Consider the following 16,101-nt stretch of genomic DNA (forward strand, 5'->3'; position numbering starts at 1 on the left):
TGAGTGGACAGAGTGTTTTATAAACGCAGAGATAAAATAAAATTATTTTATTTAAAAAAGAGTCAAAAATTTTGACTGACTAATTAAACAAGACCGGGTATCCTGGTGTCACGTGACTGGCTCCACGAAACTCGAGATGACTCACTTGCTGAGTCACCTCTCTCATATGATTTGTCCGATTGGGCCGTCCCTCATTTATGGGCCCACTTTGATTACGTGCCGCAATCTGCGTCGTCCAATGAAATGCGGCGGGCGGATGAGTGCATCTCCGTCGTAGACAACGGAATCTCATTCTTAAAACCGACCTACACATGAAATTACGCTTTTACCCCTTCGTAGCCCACTTCAGTCAAAAGAAAAATAGGGGAAATTTGTTCACTTTTTTAACTTGCGACCTACCTCTGTAATTCCATTATTTTTTTAAAAATAGAACTAAATATATATAAAAAAAATTCAACTTTTAAGTAAATAGAGGAATGGGGCTAAATTTGGATTAACCCACTAATTATATTTGAATATAAATACCTGTTTTAGATTAAAAATCAGTAAATACCTATTTAAAAAAAAAGAAGAAAAAAAAGAGAAAAAGAAAATATGAGGGAATATTAAAAAAGGGAATTTGGAAGGAAGAGTTGCCAAATTGAGCTATTGGGATCCTATAAAACAGCGATTTCCGTGTGTTTGGAGTCCTGAGAGATTTCTGAAACAGTACTTAGCCAACGCATCTCTCTCAATAAATACTCTTCTTCTTCTTCTGCTTCATCGTCTTCTTCCTTAAAACCCCTTTCTCATTCCCATTACTCCTACAAAACACGACCAGGGAACACTCCCAACAACCGTGTTCCTCACTGTGTCCTTTTCACTCTCCTTTTCCTCTCGGTGAATTCACAAAACGAAAAACTGTCTGTTTTTTTTGACTTACCCTTTTCGCCCCACCCTTCTCTAAAATCCCCCATTGTTCTCGCAGTTTCATGCTGAATCTGCCATGGAGGATTCTCTGTTTTCTCATGTTAAGTTCACAGAGCACCGTAGCTTCACCAACAAATTTTCCTCCAGGAAACAGCCCCCGTCCCAAAATCGACTCGTACGGATTGCCGTCACGGACCCTGATGCCACGGATTCCTCCAGCGATGAAGAAGGGGAGTTTTTTGAGAGACAGAGAGTGAAGAGATATGTAAATGAGGTCAAAATCCAGACTGCCTCTCGAAATGCCTTTTTACCCAGTGCCCGGAAGAGGCCTGCCGCGGAGGGTTCGGATTCACGCCGTCCGGCGAAGGCGGCTCCGGTCATGAGTGGGAAGAAATTTCGTGGTGTACGCCAGCGTCCCTGGGGTAAATGGGCGGCGGAGATTAGAGATCCGGCCCGCCGTGTTCGGCTCTGGTTGGGGACTTACGATACGGCGGAGGAAGCTGCTATGGTGTACGATAACGCCGCCATTCAGCTTCGAGGGCCGGATGCTTTGACGAACTTTGCAATACCGCCGCCGCCGCTGCCGGAGACAGAAGTTGAGGCGGCGAATATCCCCTCTGTTTCCGGTTCCTATGACGACTCCTGCGAGGAGTCCCACAATTTGTCATCACCGACTTCGGTTCTACGCTTTAGAACTCCGTCGCTGGAGGAATCCGAAAAGCCCCAAAACTCCATCGGGTTTCAGAAACCGCCGCCGCCGCTTCCGCCGCCGCTTCCGCCGATGGCCGATGGCCAATTACGCGAATGTCAAGGCGAAACTTCGTTCTACGAGGTGTATTATACCGATTTCCCCAAATTCGAGGACGTCTTCCAGCTTCCGTGCTCCGAATCTCCGATGTTCTTGGACGAACAGCCACTGTATTTTGAAGAAAGCATATATAACGAAGGTTTCAGTGATTTGTTTACAAATTTGCCTGATGATTTTGGGTCGCCATTGTTGTCTTCGTCGATCAGTCAAGTGGGCGAGGACTATTTCCAAGATATTTTGATGGGATCGGACCCATTGGTAGTTCTGTGAGTGGCGCGTTGGAGAACGGGGCGGTTGGGCGGCGGTGGACCATCGCTTCCACCGATGTCGGCGGAATTTTGTTAGGATATCGCATCTCTGAAAAAACGGCTATTTTTGCGAGTTTTCCCCTTTTTTTTTTTTTTTTTTTTTTTGGTATACTTTCCTTTACCCTTTAACATAATCTGGGGGAAGTTGAGTGGACCGGGTTTGCTAGAGATATTTATTTATTTATTTTTCTTTTCCTTTTTTTTGTTTAACTCAATAATTAAGGTTTATTATTATTAAGAATGTATAATGTGGAAAAGAGTTTTGTATAATTTTATCTTAAATATTTTCCCAATTTTTGTCTCTTGTTTAATTTTTTTTTTTGGGAGTACTTCCTTATTTTATTTATGTTCTTTACAAATAAATTATATATATATATATATATATTATTCAATGATGTAATCGAGCTCTTGTTTCTCCTTTGTAAACATTTGTCACTTCTCGCAAGGTTCAATTGTTCCATTGAACATCATATCTGCAAAGTTGCTTTATTAGTAAGTCATTATTCTTTTCAATCTCTCGATCCCTCATTTTGTTGCAACACTATGCTCTTTATACATTTAAGGTTGTCGATGTCATGCCTTGAGTCATTGTCAACGAACCTCATCTTGAATCTACCATCATTTTCCCTCACAGCCATGCACATGTTGGAGTTTGTCATACGCTCCATCAAATCTCACCAAAGAAGATATCTTCTTTGCCTTTGATTCAACACGAAATTTGAATAATTACGCTTTGGTTCAACACATCACATTCAACACAATGCACATTGTACTTCAGCACACTATGATACTAAGGACTCGGTAGGATTTTATCTTGATCGAATTATAGACAAAAGAAGCTTGTCCTTAGTGAAATCGAAACGTTTAGGGTTTGATTGGATGAATTGCATGTTTTATAATTAACATGTGTCACTGGCACCGAATGTTGGATGTTGTGGATATAGTAAGGGTCGGTGATGTTTTAGAAGTGTGGTCGGGGTGAGTTTGAGAAAAGGGAAATAAATGTTCGTTAAAAACAAATTGGTGTGATTAATGGTAATGTCAACTTCCCTTTTCTTCATTTTGTCAAACCCTTTTTTTTGTGGTTTCAAGGTGACAGAACGGACTAATTTATTTTTAATATCTGAAAACACCTAACGCCCTTCTTAATCACTATTTAAATACGCATTTATTTTTGGTAACCTCGTTTTTATATGCAAATCTCTCTCTCTCTCTCCATATATTTCAATTTCAAATGGATACTAATTAACCACTCATAAGTATAAAATAAAATCTGAATAATTTACTGGAAAAAGGAGGGTAGTAGAATAAGCAAGGACAGGGGTCACGTGCACACAGCACGCACAATGATTTTTCTGAGGCCATAATTGTAATTAACTATTTTCTTAAAAAATAAAATCGGATGTTTATAATTAATAATTGTATTTTAGAATCAATGTCTTGTGCGAAGGAGAGACCACCCCAGGGGACAACCTGTCCTTCCTATTTTGCTTCAATATTACTCAAAATAAATAAAAATAACTTATGCCCCCATTCTATTAATCATTATGTCTAACATCTTCCCTTTTATGTATTATTTTTCTAAAATTATAAAATAAACCACTTACACTAAAATTTTGCCCAGTTTAAATTCTCTACTCAGGGCCGAGTTACACGTACTACAATAACAATTATAATTGGAAGTAAGTTTAATATCATTTTCGATCAACCACAAGTTTGTAATTAATTTCGTTCCTTCCATTGTCATATATATATATTGGCTTAGGGGAAAAAAAACATTCATTTGAAAGATGAGCCAAAATAATAATAATAATAATAATTAATTTTAAAAATAAAGATGGAGAGGAATTTAAATTAGAAAATAAACCCAAATAATTATTATCCTTCAGAGAATTTATTATCTCATTCAATGCATGGTATGTTCATATCAATAACATTCAGCCAATCGTACACAATTTTCAATGCCCCGTTTTTTTCTTTTTCTTTTTCTTTTTTATAAATTTATTGATGAATTTACATTCTTGTATTTATTTTTTTCGTACATCTTTTATATCTATTAAATAATTGACTTATTGAGCACGATAATATTCAATATTTTGTTGCCTATTATTATTATCATTATTGCAATTCATCCCATTAATAATTTTCAAAATACTTAAATATTCATATATTTTAGATTAATGTACCATAAATTAATATTTGAAATAAATACTTTAGTAAGAGTGTTCATTACCAATTTGTTTAATTTAAAATTTTTTAAAATTATTTTTTTTTCATATTTTTTATCTAATATATATTTTTAAAACATGCCTAAAAATTAATTTTATGAATTATAAAAATATTTTAAAGGTATCGTTGAACTAAATCCAATTTTTATTAAAGTTGAAAATGTATTTTCTCGTGCATAGAATTTTAAATGTATTTTCTCGAATTGAATCATATAAATTAAATATAACATCCCTTGAAAAATAAATAAATATAATAGTAAAGAATGAGAGGAGAGGGAGTGAGATTTCGCAAGAATGATACAATATGATTGCAAAATAATTTATTTATTATTTAATAAAAAAAAAGTTTGATACTTTTAATTAATTAAGTTAAAATTAAAACAGATATAAATAATTAAAAACTTTATCATATTATGATTATTATAGCTATCCTTCTGTCTTATCTCATCAGCTTGCCTCCTTCACGTGAGGGTATTAATTAGTAAATTTTCATTAATTTTTGTACTTAATTAACTTAACTAAATATTTTCGGTTATTATATATTTTTAATTCTGACCCTTGAATCATGAGTTTCCAATCCACTATTTAACCCATGCTGGTTGTGGTAATAATCATTAACCCCTTAATCTTTACATTTACGTAATAATAAAAATCTTTAACTTTTTGAATTTCCTCTAAATATTTCAAGTTAAATATATCATTTGCAAACTTTTTTAGATTTAAAATGTCAATTAATTGTATTGGAATAAAAAAAAAATTATACTACACTTTCGGTCTATAAAAAAGAAAAAACATAGCTACACAATAATGAGTTATTATAATACTTTTTTTTATTATTTATTTTCAACAACTCATTTATTAAGTAGAAAGGTAATAATAAAAATAAGAAATAAAAATTTTCCAATTTTGAAGGAGAAATTTGAAAATATTTTATAAAATAGTTTTAGTTGGATAAGATTATGAGTATTTATCTTTTTATTTTATAATTTTGTATATAAAGTAATTATGAGAAATTAAATTGATAGAACAAATTAGAAATCATTTATCAGAATTAAAAACACTATTCAATTATTAGCGAGGACAATGAAGGAACAAGAGATGATATTTATGGCAGCTAACTGTATAATAATAATTATTTTGTTATTATATTTTTTTTCTCCATTTTTTTTTTATGAATACAATTGAAAAAAAAAGGGAAGGAAGGACAAAAGCATTGAGCTGTAAAGGCAAAAAGAACAAAACCCAAAAAAGGAAAAAAGGAATTTCGTAGAATAATAATAATAATAATAATAATAATAATAATCCGTTTTTCAAACCAGCCAGGAAAGGAGGCTAAAATTTTATGCTTAAATGCCAAAAATCAATCAAGATAATATTAAATATCAATTTAATTTCGTATTTTTAATAAAATTTAAAATTCGTGCTTATTCAAAATAAAGAAGTTTTTTTTTTTTTTTTTTCAATTAATTTTATTTTGTTGGTCCCCTACGACCTACATGTCTCTTATTTTCTGCCACTTTGAGCCTCAATTCTCTCTCACACACACCTTATTACTCCTTTCCCAATGCTAGCTTGGGTTAGGTTTGTATATTCCAAGTGGTATTTGTTTATCATCACCTCAAACTTTTCCTAATCTTTTTCGATAAAAGTGTACGGGATTCTTCGGTTCGATTCATTTTTGACATAGATAACGTCGAATTTACATATTTGTTAATCACAAAATTTAAAATGTGACGTGAGTTTTATGATAAGTTATAATTAAAGATATATTCTTTGGCGTAATATTTTTTTTAAAAAAATCATATTATTATTATTATAAATATAGATTAATTATTATTATGAAAATCTTCCAAATATGTAAAAAAAAAAAAAAGAAATTTAATTAATAGAATCACTTTTTAAAAATAATGCAACCAAATAATTTTATGATCTAAATTGGTCGAAAAGAATTAACATGGAAGACTTTAGTATGAAACAAAAATTGGATGTGATTTGTCAGTCGCATCTTCTTAACAATCTGAAAACATCGAAAAGTTAAAGAGGAAGAGTTTGCAATAATAATTTACATTAAATGAACCATGATAAACTTTTCCAAAAAAGAAAAAAACCAACGATATTTGGGCTGAGGTTGATTTGACCCGGAATGGTACAGGACCCACAAGGGTAGGCCCGGTCAGATAGTTGACCCGGAGGTTTGTAGGGCCGGGTTCAGTCACAAAACCCGAGGCTCATGCTTAATTAGTGGAAATCAAGAAGCTTTCGGCCATGGGATTTTGATCTCCATTCACAAATCTGTGGGGTCCGGTTTGGGTCGACCGGATCAAAGTTCAACTTACGGCAACCAAATGTGGGACCTACGAAATATGTCTCTATTATCATAGGTCAATGTGACATGTGAGCAAATTTCTTAATCTATTTTTTTTATAAAAAATCTAATACTAACAAAAAAAAAAAAAAAAAGGAAAAACTAGAGTTTATTGTAGGGTTAATTATTGAAATTTGGTCCTTTTTTTTTTAAAAAAAAAGATTTTTATTATGACCCTTTTGGTAAAATGCATTGAATTTTGATAGAATTGCCCCACATATTCATAAATTAAAAAAAAAAAAAAAAAAAAAAACCCCGCTCTAGGGGGGCCCAAATAAAATGGAAAAAAAAGGTATATAATTAAAGGAGGAGAAAACAGGAAGAAATGGTGTCAGATAAGTAACATGTAAGGTGTATGGAGGGTTCCTGCACCCCAATTACATTTGTCCCCTAATTTTACTCCACGTGGCAGTATCATCAATAGTCAGCATGCCTAATAACTCGACACGTGGCTTACATTATATTAATAAATTGACAAATTTAAAATTAATATCACTGGAGTAATGAATGCAAGGGACGATTTGGCTCCGACAACAAAAGGGTCTATGTGGGAACGGGACTTCAATGTCTTTGTTGGTGGATTTTTGTTTCTCTCTTCCAAATTATAGCTTTCACATTTTAAATATGGTGTTTCACTTTATTTAGCCATTTGAATAAACACACACGAATCATTAATTTCAAACTCCATATTAAAAAAGAACAAAAATTCAATCAAATTGTCTCACGAAGATTTGATTTCATTTTTTTTAAGAGGACGAAATCATCCTTTCAAATGATAATTCTCAAATAGTGGTAAGCAAGGGCTTTTCCGAACTAGATATATGCTTTGACTATAAAGATCAACTTACCGAGAAGGGAGTTTGACTTTAAGGTTCACTAGCCGAGCGAGGATAAAAAAAAACTAACCCTAATATGCAAAAAAAAAAGAAAGAAAGAAAGAGGGAATTTGAAATGCAGCATTATGTATAGAAGGATCTGTGGAAAGATTTTTGATGTGGACAGAAAGGAATGTTCTGTTTTGTAGTAAAAGAGAAATTTGGGAGTGATTCATGGGGTGAGATTGAAGAGTGATGCATGCAGGCTTTCAAATTAAACAAATCAAAGAAAGCCTCACCGGACATGGCTACAAATCAACATCAAACACTTGGCCGGCCGACATAACAATATCATGGTTCCACATGTGGTCAAAGAAGATTTGGTTTTCTGAATAAACAGTTAGCTTCTTCAGTTCATATTGACCCACGTTCAATCATTTCTTCATTTGTTCTTATGGACCCTAATCTAGTTGTTCTACATTATGGGTTTGGGTCTCTCAAGGTCAGGATCTAATGGGGGAGAGAATTGTATTCAGGCCCAATGGACATGTCCTTTACTTGATCACTTCACAAATCTTGAACTAAAGGTTTGTTTGTTGAACAACTCAATGGAGAAGACTTAAAACTCTCTATCATCCACTACACATGACAACCTCAAGAATGGTGATGAAACTTCTAACAACTAAATCAAATAATTTTCATACAACAGACATGATCATATTTGACTCATTCCACAGGATAAGCAGCTGACATTTAGTGAAGCAGATAAGAGATGCATCAAAGCTTGAAAAGTTTAATATATTCACACTAACCCCTAGCTGATAACACGTCGAAGTTGCGGAAATCTTCATTCGGGGAAGATCCTTCGAGCCGAGATGTTCTCTGAAGATTTCTGTTGAAGGGAATATCGTCTTTCTCAGGTGATGGCTCCTTGTATGCTATATGGTGCATATGCAGAAATGCAAGCATGCTGATTGCAACCAGGGCAGCATTGCCAAGTATCCCGCCCACATTATCCATTTTGAGGGATTTTCTCGCAATGTCGAGAGTTGAGAATAGCATCTTGACAACAATATTAGACCTCTTTGAACTGTTCAATGCAAGCTTCTCACAATTTGGGGTAAATGGTGGAGCATCTTGTTTCCCATGCGAAGCATAGTTAGCAGGATAACGTACATCTCCAACAAACGCTAAGGCTTCACTGATGACTTTATAGTTCTTGCCATGATGTTCGGCCAATCTCATTGCAAGAACAATCCTACTTTGCTCTAGTCGTGCAATAGCAGCATCTCTATCAACCTGTTGTTGCACTTGCACGGTCTGCAAAATCGAAACAATGAATTCGCCAAAGAGATTGTCAAGACAAAAAATAATATGTTCCCCCTAATGAAATACTTATCATCGTAACCCCACAGGCAAGAAGAAATAAAAGAATGCTGTTCATTACTGCTTTCATTTCAAACTGAAGCATCTATGTTTGCATTAAAGGTCTTCTCTACGCTAAGTATCTATGTTTTGTTCGTCCTATGAATATGAAGAAGAAACTCAATGTAATAGCCCAAGTCCATCGTTAGCAGATATTGTTCGTTTTAGCCCATTACGTAACGTCATCAGTCTTACGGTTTTTTAATGCGTCTATTAGGAAGAGGTTTCCACACCCTTATGAGGAATGCTTCGTTCCCCTTTCCAACCGATGTGGGTTCTCACAGTCCACCCCTCTTGGGACCCAGCATCCTTGCTGGCACACTGCTCGGTGCCTAACTCTAACAACATTTGTAACAACCTAAATCCACCGCTAGTACATATTGTCCGCTTTGGCCTGTTATGTATCACCGTCAACCTCATGATTTTAAAACGCGTATACTAAGGAGGGGTTTCTACACCTTCATAAGGAATGCTTCGTTCCCCTCTCAAACCAATGTAGGATCTCACACTCAACCTTGTTCAGAAGATTGTCTTTGAAACAATTTGCTGAGCTTGTTTTAACTAATCACTAAATGACTGGTAAAAATTTGGTATCTGCCCATGATTTCTGCAGGGATGACAAACTTCCATTGATCTAAAAAGCAGTTCATTCATAGAAGACAACTTCGTTTTTCTGGAAACCATCCTAAACAGCCGTAAGAAATTCAAGAACACTTATGGCTTCAAGAACATTAAAATAGAAAATTTGTAGCTGTATTGACATTCTGATTGACACACAATTGCTAGATAGTTCGGCTTAGCGTATAATCTTAATGAAAAAATGAAAAAGGAACATCCTGTAAAGCTCCCTGAATCATGATTTAGAAGTTGAAACAAGACCAAGTAACATAACTATTGCATTCAAATTATCTCAACAGCAAGCTTTCTTTCCCGCTTAACCCTCTAAATGATGGAACAACAAAAAGCTTACAATAACCAGAGACCAAGACAAACAGACGCGACAAGAAATTAACACATTCCCATCTTTAAGCTAATTGAACAATGGCGTTGAACACAAATTAAGGAAAATGAATTTAAGATTCCTGTTTTCAATTTTTCAGAGAGCAGAAAACACATAAAATCATAAATTAAAGATGTAATTCCGATTGGGAGGTAAGAACACTGAATTAAACCGCAAACCAAGCTAACAGTACATAATCTGTTGATTCGGGTAATAATGGATCCCCCAAAAGGATCGAAACAAGGATTTCCTGTTGTCTCTTCCGTCAAATTCGTCATCGATAAGAAATAGAATAGGCGTTAATTAATTAAAAGAAGCGCACGGAATTGGGCAAAAAATCAACATACATGGAAAAATTCAAGCTGATCTTCGAGATTCTCAAGCGCAGTTCGAATGGCGTTTAGACTTCTGGCCTCCTGGATAGCTGAATCATCGACGTGGATCCGGAAGTCCCTGACGAAAGGGGAGGGGCCAGCAGGGTTGTGAGTGGGTCGGTCACTGGGGGACTTGGAATCCTTGGTGTCGGATTTCCTGAGATTTTGGGTGGAGGTGAGGAAGTGGTCTCGGGTAATCGAGTGAATAGCTTCACTGAGCTTATCGTGAAGGTCCCAAATCTTCTCGAGGATAACCTCGATTTCCTCGATTTCCATGTCCCATTTCATGGCGGGAAAGGGAGAGACAGAGAGGGAAGAAGAGAAGAATGGAGAAGGATTTGTTTGGGGGAAGGTATCTGAAGCTGAAACTGTTTGGATTCAGGTTTTGGGCCACAAAAATTTCAAATTTTATTTCCAACTATTTTTTTTTTTTGGTTGGATTTTCTTCTCAACTCGGCCCGTATTCGCTTATAGAGACTCGCACGTGCCTTATTCCTAGCCTTAGTCCTATGTGATTTACTTTTCCGATATTGTCCTATTTGAGGCCGAGTTTCATCTTTAGGATTTTAAAATGTGTTTGCTACGGAGAGGTTTCCAGTTCACTTTTCCAATGGATGTGAGATCTCACAATGCACCCACCTTCAGGGTGGCACTCGTTCCCTTCTCCAATGCATGTGGGATCTCACAATGCACCCACCTTCAGGGTGGCACTCGTTCCCTTCTCCAATGTCTCCAATGCATGTGGGATCTCACAATGCACCCACCTTCAGGGTGGCACTCGTTCCCTTCTCCAATGCATGTGGGATCTCACAATGCACCCACCTTCAGGGTGGCACTCGTTCCCTTCTCCAATGGATGTGGGATCTCACAATTCTCACAATGCACCCACCTTCAGGGTGGCACTCGTTCCCTTCTCCAATGGATGTGGGATCTCACAATGCACCCACCTTCAGGGTGGCACTCGTTCCCTTCTCCAATGCATGTGGGATCTCACAATGCACCCACCTTCAGGGTGACACTCGTTTCCTTCTCCGATGGATGTGAGATCACACAATCCACCCATCTTCAGGATGACACTCGTTCCCTCCTTCAATAGACGTGGGATCTCACAATCCACCCCTTTTGGGGCTATGCATCCTTGCAGAAGCTCACATCTTTTTTTTTTATCATTAAAAAATTACTAAACATTAGTACCCAAACCAAATGTAAAAAAAAAAAAAAGGATGGTTAGGAAAGAATTGAGAGATAAATGCAATACATTAGGAAAGAAGTTTCCCATTAATGAACTCATAAAAAAAATTGGGGATCTACTTGTGTTGAGGAGTGGGATAGTGGGATGATGAAATGAAGTATATATTACTACTTCTGTTGTTGTATTACCAAGACAGAAGTTCTTGTGTTGATATCAAGTGATGCAATCAAATCCCCAAGAACTCCAAGCTCTGGAAACTCATTCCATTCACTTAGCCCTGAAGTTTGAGGCGATGATGACTCCAACCCTTTTCTTCTTCCTACGATCATCAGATCATATTGATTCACTATTTCTCTGAGTCTCAACGCTGTTTGAGGCCCATCTTCACTCTCTTCCTCTATGAACGTCACCCTCCCATCCCCCAAGAATGTCGTTTTGAAGTCCTTAATCACCTCAGAGTCAAGGATCTTGTCCCATTTGCTGGACCCATCATCCACTGCCGACCCAAGTTTCAGGACTGTTAGATCAATCTCCGAGTCACTTGCCATTCGTTTTGCAAATGAAATGGCCTCTCGATCATCTCTCCCTCCCATGAATATCACACAGACTGAATACTTGCACTTCCCACGTCCTACTGATGCCATGGAAGCCAGGCTCCCTAAACGCCCTTTGTCAGCCAAAATGGCCACCGAGCAAGGCGCTTTCTCAATAACACTGCAGTTCAAATGTCTCATTGTGTTGTCCTCTTGGTCTATCAGCCCATCACTTGTCCATGTCCTGTGGAAACACAATATTATGAGGGATGTGAACTTGTCCATTGCCAATTTGTATACGTCGTTGTGCATGAACTTGCTTGGTGAGATTGTGGTGAAGCATTCAGCATACACTGCGCCTGAATTTTCCTGCTCCAAGTGCTCAAAAGAAACGATGACATTTTCTGAGTAGGCCGGTTGGTCCCCAATTGGCTTGTCTTCCTGTCTGTGGGAAATGAACACGGGGCTCGACCGCCCCACGAGCGCGATCAGATGGAGCACATAAACCGAGATGGGGTTGTCTGGGGTTGGACATGTGATGTTCAAAAGATGAATCAAGCCATAGATGTTTTCGTTTTTGTGAATGCAAGCAAGGATTCTCAGCTCCGAGTTGGGGCTCATGTGCATGATGCTCCTGTTCTGATTGCTTGCTTGTTTCCTTGAAAGGTCATTCAAGCATTTCACTCCAATTGGCGCAAAGGTTGCAAGAATGAATATGAAAAATGTGATCCACCCCATCGTCCCTTCGCTGATAACCTGCAAAATCAGCCAAACCCCACAAGAAATAAGACAAGGTTCTTACACAATTAACAACAAAAGTAGAGAGAAACAGAGAAAATACTCTGTATTCAGTGTAGAGTGAGGTAAAGGCCAACTCAACAACACCCTTGCAGCTGAGAATGAGGGACAGCACCAAGGAATCTCTAGAGCTCAGCTGACAATACAATGAACCAAGAAAGACACACGAGAATTTGACTACCCAAGTTATAATGGCAACAATTACGGTAACTCTTGTAAAAGCAGTCCCATATGCTATGAAAAGCTTGGACAAATCCACCTTGAGAGCACAAGTAATGGCAAACAGTGGCACGAAAAAATCTGAAACAAAGGATTCCACCTTCTCAACAAAAGAAGATCCCACAGGGCCTCCATCAGGCATGGACAATCCCAACAAATAAGGCCCTAAGAATACTGAGTGCCCCAAAACAGTAGATGTCATAGAAGAAAGCAGAACCATAACAAAAACTCCTTGGGTACTACCACGGCTCACTGGCTTCCCTTCAGGTGTTTGTTTCAGAATCCAAAGCACTGCAGGCCTAAACAAAAATGACACCAAAAAAACTTGAACAAACAATGCTCCAAATGCATAATACACTTTTGCAGCACTCTCTCGTGTCAGTTGTTTTGTAATTAACAAAGAAGTTAGGCTGAATATGTCTGCAACTAAGGCTGAGGACAGCCCCAAACGACCAAGTTCTGTGCTCACGATTTTCAGCTCATTTAAAAGTGAGGCAATCACTGGAAATGAGATCATACTTTGCAGTGAAGTCATTAATGGGAGCTTTCTTATCTCGGCAACAGTTAGGCCTTTGTGGAGAAAAGAACACACAAAAAGACCACAAAATAGAGGCACAAGAACTGAAGGCATTCCAATTATCCATGCTTTCTTGCCTGTTTGCTTAGTCATTCTGATATCCATTTTGACTGCTGTTATGAACAAATATAGCGTGTAGCCGAAATATGATAGCAATCCCAAGACCTCTTCACTGTCAATCCTAAAAAGCTTGAATTTTGCTTCGTCAAACGTGCCCCAGGAACAACCAAATATCATACCAGTCTGTTTCAATTGCAAACATCATCAAATCATTAAAAGGGTTCCATTTATTATCGATGTTTTAACCGTTAAGCTATGCTCAAATGGGTAGTATTCATGTATTTAACGGTATTAACCTAATATATGGAATGTGTAGAGTTACCATAATTTGAGAGGAAATTTTGGAGGCCCCAAGACGCTTGAGAAGCAGCTGAATAGTTGTCATCACCAAACCGAACACAACCAACTGTAATTCCAAGAGAGGCAAGGAACTGTTGAGCCACCAATGATAGCTATGAACCTTTGCCCACAAACCATCTGAGTTTACGAAAGGCAACAGAGAAAAACAAATTTGATTCGTCCCATTTGTCGCGGAGTTATGCTTAATCAGCGGCATATTCTTCTTCTCTCCGACCACACGACACAGGCAAGAAGATCCGAAGGAACAAGAACAAATGGAAAAACAAAGAGTGTTTGGAGTTTCTGCTTCAAAGTTGGCGTCTTTTCAATTGGGTTTGGCTCGATAAGTTGTTTCCTACAACCAATACACGCATCAAGGGAATAAAAACAAAGACAACGAAGATTTGTTCAGTTCTCAAAACCAGCTGTGTTGTGTGTTGGGTTTCATTTTCCTTGTTTGGAAATTTGTTACGTAGCAAAGTTCACGGTGAAAACAGAGACATCTCTAAGGTCTATGAATAGTTATTATAGTTAACAGAATCTTCAGAGATCCAAACTGGAAATCACAAAAATAGTTCAACAATAATTGATATTTATCTGTTCATTAAAACCAACGGGTTTCTGTTAATTGATTTGCTGAATAGGAAAAGAAAGACGATAAAATAAATCTCACTTCCTCAAGCTGTTCATGTTTGATGAAACGACGACATTTTGAGAGATGTGGTCTAGTGCCAATTAAGAAGGAGACATGGACATGGCCCGGGAGCCAAAATATTTTCTGAGTGGGATTTATTAAACATATATGTTCAAATTTATCAAATTTGAACATTGCCTCACAATATCAGACAAAAATTATTAACTATAACTCAATTTTTTCGCATAATGCTTTAAATGATCTAAAATGATCTAAAAATGATCTAAAATGATCTTAAAAATGGCTCAAGTGCAGAACTATTTGGTGGTGGATTACTATTGAACATACATGTTAAATTTATCCTCATTGCAGCATCCAAAGATATCGACAATTCAATTTTTTGCATAATGCTATTTTTTTTTAGAGGGTTTGGATGGTGTGATTTTATACATATGTCTAGAGAAGCTCCTAGAGCACACCACGCGGCGCTACCAAAAAATTCGGAGGTGTGAATATTTGTTGAATCCACCGCACCTAAACGCTGGTGAGAGTTCTCTTATTTATAATAAAAGGGCAAATATGGTAAGCCGTAATGTAGATATTTGCCTTATAATGAACGATCAACTATCCTTAACACCCCCGTAAGCTAAGCGTCGGATTTGAACGAACGTGAATCTTGGATCTGAAAAATTCAAAGAGAGGCCGAGAAATACTTTTTGTGAAGATGTCAGCAAATTGGAGATGAGAAGGTATATATTGTGTGCAAAGTTTGCCAGATAACAAGTTATCGAAAGAAATGATAATCTAGTTCAACATGTTTGGCCCACTTGCGAGAAATGGGATTAGAGCTAAAAAAGATAGCACTTTTGTTGTCACATAAGAGTAAGGGTTGCTGTGAAATAGGGACCTTGAGGTCATGCAAAAGATGCGTAACCCAAAGAAGTTCAGCAGCAGTTGTGGCAAGAGCATGATACACAGATTCACAGTTGTAGCGTGAGACAGTAGGTTGCTTTTTGGCACTCCAAGAAATGAGATTGTTACCAAGATAAATAGAATATCTGGATGTAGAACGACGAGTATCGAGACAACCTCCAAGAAGTTCAACCTTCTCGCTGTTCCCCGAAGGGGGGTAGACACAAGGCGGTGTGCCAGTAAGAACGCTGGCCCGAAAGGGGGGTGGATTTGGGGGTGGTCCCACATTGATTGGAGGAAGGAAAGAGTGCCAGTGAGAACGCTGGCCCCGAATGAGGGTGGATTGTGATGTCCCACATAGGTTGGGGAGGATAACAAATCATCATTTATAAGGGTGTGGAAACCTTTCCCTAACAGACTCATTTTAAAGCCCGAAAGGGAAAGCCCAACGAGGGCAATATCTGCTAGTGGTGGATCTGGGTCGTTACACATTTTGTTGTAACGCTCGAATTTCTTCATCCATGGCAGCAACCCAAGCAGGATTCTTAGCCGCAGATTTGAATCGATGACGAGTCTTGAATATACCAGCTTGGCTCGTGTGATCA

General features: G+C 37.3%; 3 protein-coding genes across 3 annotated transcripts; 1 reads left to right on the plus strand and 2 right to left on the minus strand.

The window, feature by feature from the left end:
• Window positions 1-585: 585 nt before the first annotated feature.
• LOC111467518 (ethylene-responsive transcription factor CRF4-like) lies at window positions 586-2,188 on the plus strand. Its single transcript, XM_023112445.1, has one exon. It carries the CDS (start codon window positions 986-988, stop codon window positions 1,985-1,987), a length of 1,002 nt encoding a protein of 333 aa, XP_022968213.1. The 5' UTR covers window positions 586-985; the 3' UTR covers window positions 1,988-2,188.
• A 5,904-nt stretch (window positions 2,189-8,092) lies between these two features.
• On the minus strand, window positions 8,093-10,622 carry LOC111467519 (plastid division protein PDV1-like). The gene is made up of 2 exons (XM_023112446.1): window positions 10,206-10,622; window positions 8,093-8,753 (listed from the first exon to the last, which is right to left on the minus strand). The coding sequence occupies exons 1-2, from the start codon at window positions 10,518-10,520 to the stop codon at window positions 8,241-8,243; spliced, it is 828 nt and encodes a 275-aa protein (XP_022968214.1). The 5' UTR covers window positions 10,521-10,622; the 3' UTR covers window positions 8,093-8,240.
• Window positions 10,623-11,539: 917 nt separating this feature from the next.
• LOC111467376 (cation/H(+) antiporter 4-like) lies at window positions 11,540-14,167 on the minus strand. Its single transcript, XM_023112233.1, has 3 exons — window positions 13,934-14,167; window positions 12,799-13,794; window positions 11,540-12,713 (listed from the first exon to the last, which is right to left on the minus strand). Exons 1-3 carry the CDS (start codon window positions 14,165-14,167, stop codon window positions 11,592-11,594), a joined length of 2,352 nt encoding a protein of 783 aa, XP_022968001.1. The 3' UTR covers window positions 11,540-11,591.
• Window positions 14,168-16,101: the final 1,934 nt, after the last annotated feature.

The sequence above is a fragment of the Cucurbita maxima genome, unplaced genomic scaffold (genome assembly GCF_002738345.1).
Source record: "Cucurbita maxima cultivar Rimu unplaced genomic scaffold, Cmax_1.0 Cma_Scf00034, whole genome shotgun sequence".
Classification (NCBI taxonomy): domain Eukaryota; kingdom Viridiplantae; phylum Streptophyta; class Magnoliopsida; order Cucurbitales; family Cucurbitaceae; genus Cucurbita; species Cucurbita maxima.

Excerpts from the sequence above, each read along its gene's own strand:
- LOC111467518 (XM_023112445.1), top strand. The coding sequence starts at position 986 with ATGGAGGATTCTCTGTTTTCTCATGTTAAGTTCACAGAGCACCGTAGC.
- LOC111467519 (XM_023112446.1), bottom strand. The coding sequence starts at position 10,520 with ATGAAATGGGACATGGAAATCGAGGAAATCGAGGTTATCCTCGAGAAG. Across the intron at positions 8,754-10,205 it reads ATCAGCTTGAATTTTTCCAT|ACCGTGCAAGTGCAACAACA; the intron begins GTATGTTGATTT and ends TCGATTTTGCAG.
- LOC111467376 (XM_023112233.1), bottom strand. The coding sequence starts at position 14,167 with ATGCCGCTGATTAAGCATAACTCCGCGACAAATGGGACGAATCAAATT. Across the intron at positions 13,795-13,933 it reads AAATTTCCTCTCAAATTATG|ACTGGTATGATATTTGGTTG; the intron begins GTAACTCTACAC and ends CAATTGAAACAG. Across the intron at positions 12,714-12,798 it reads CACTCTACACTGAATACAGA|GTTATCAGCGAAGGGACGAT; the intron begins GTATTTTCTCTG and ends CTGATTTTGCAG.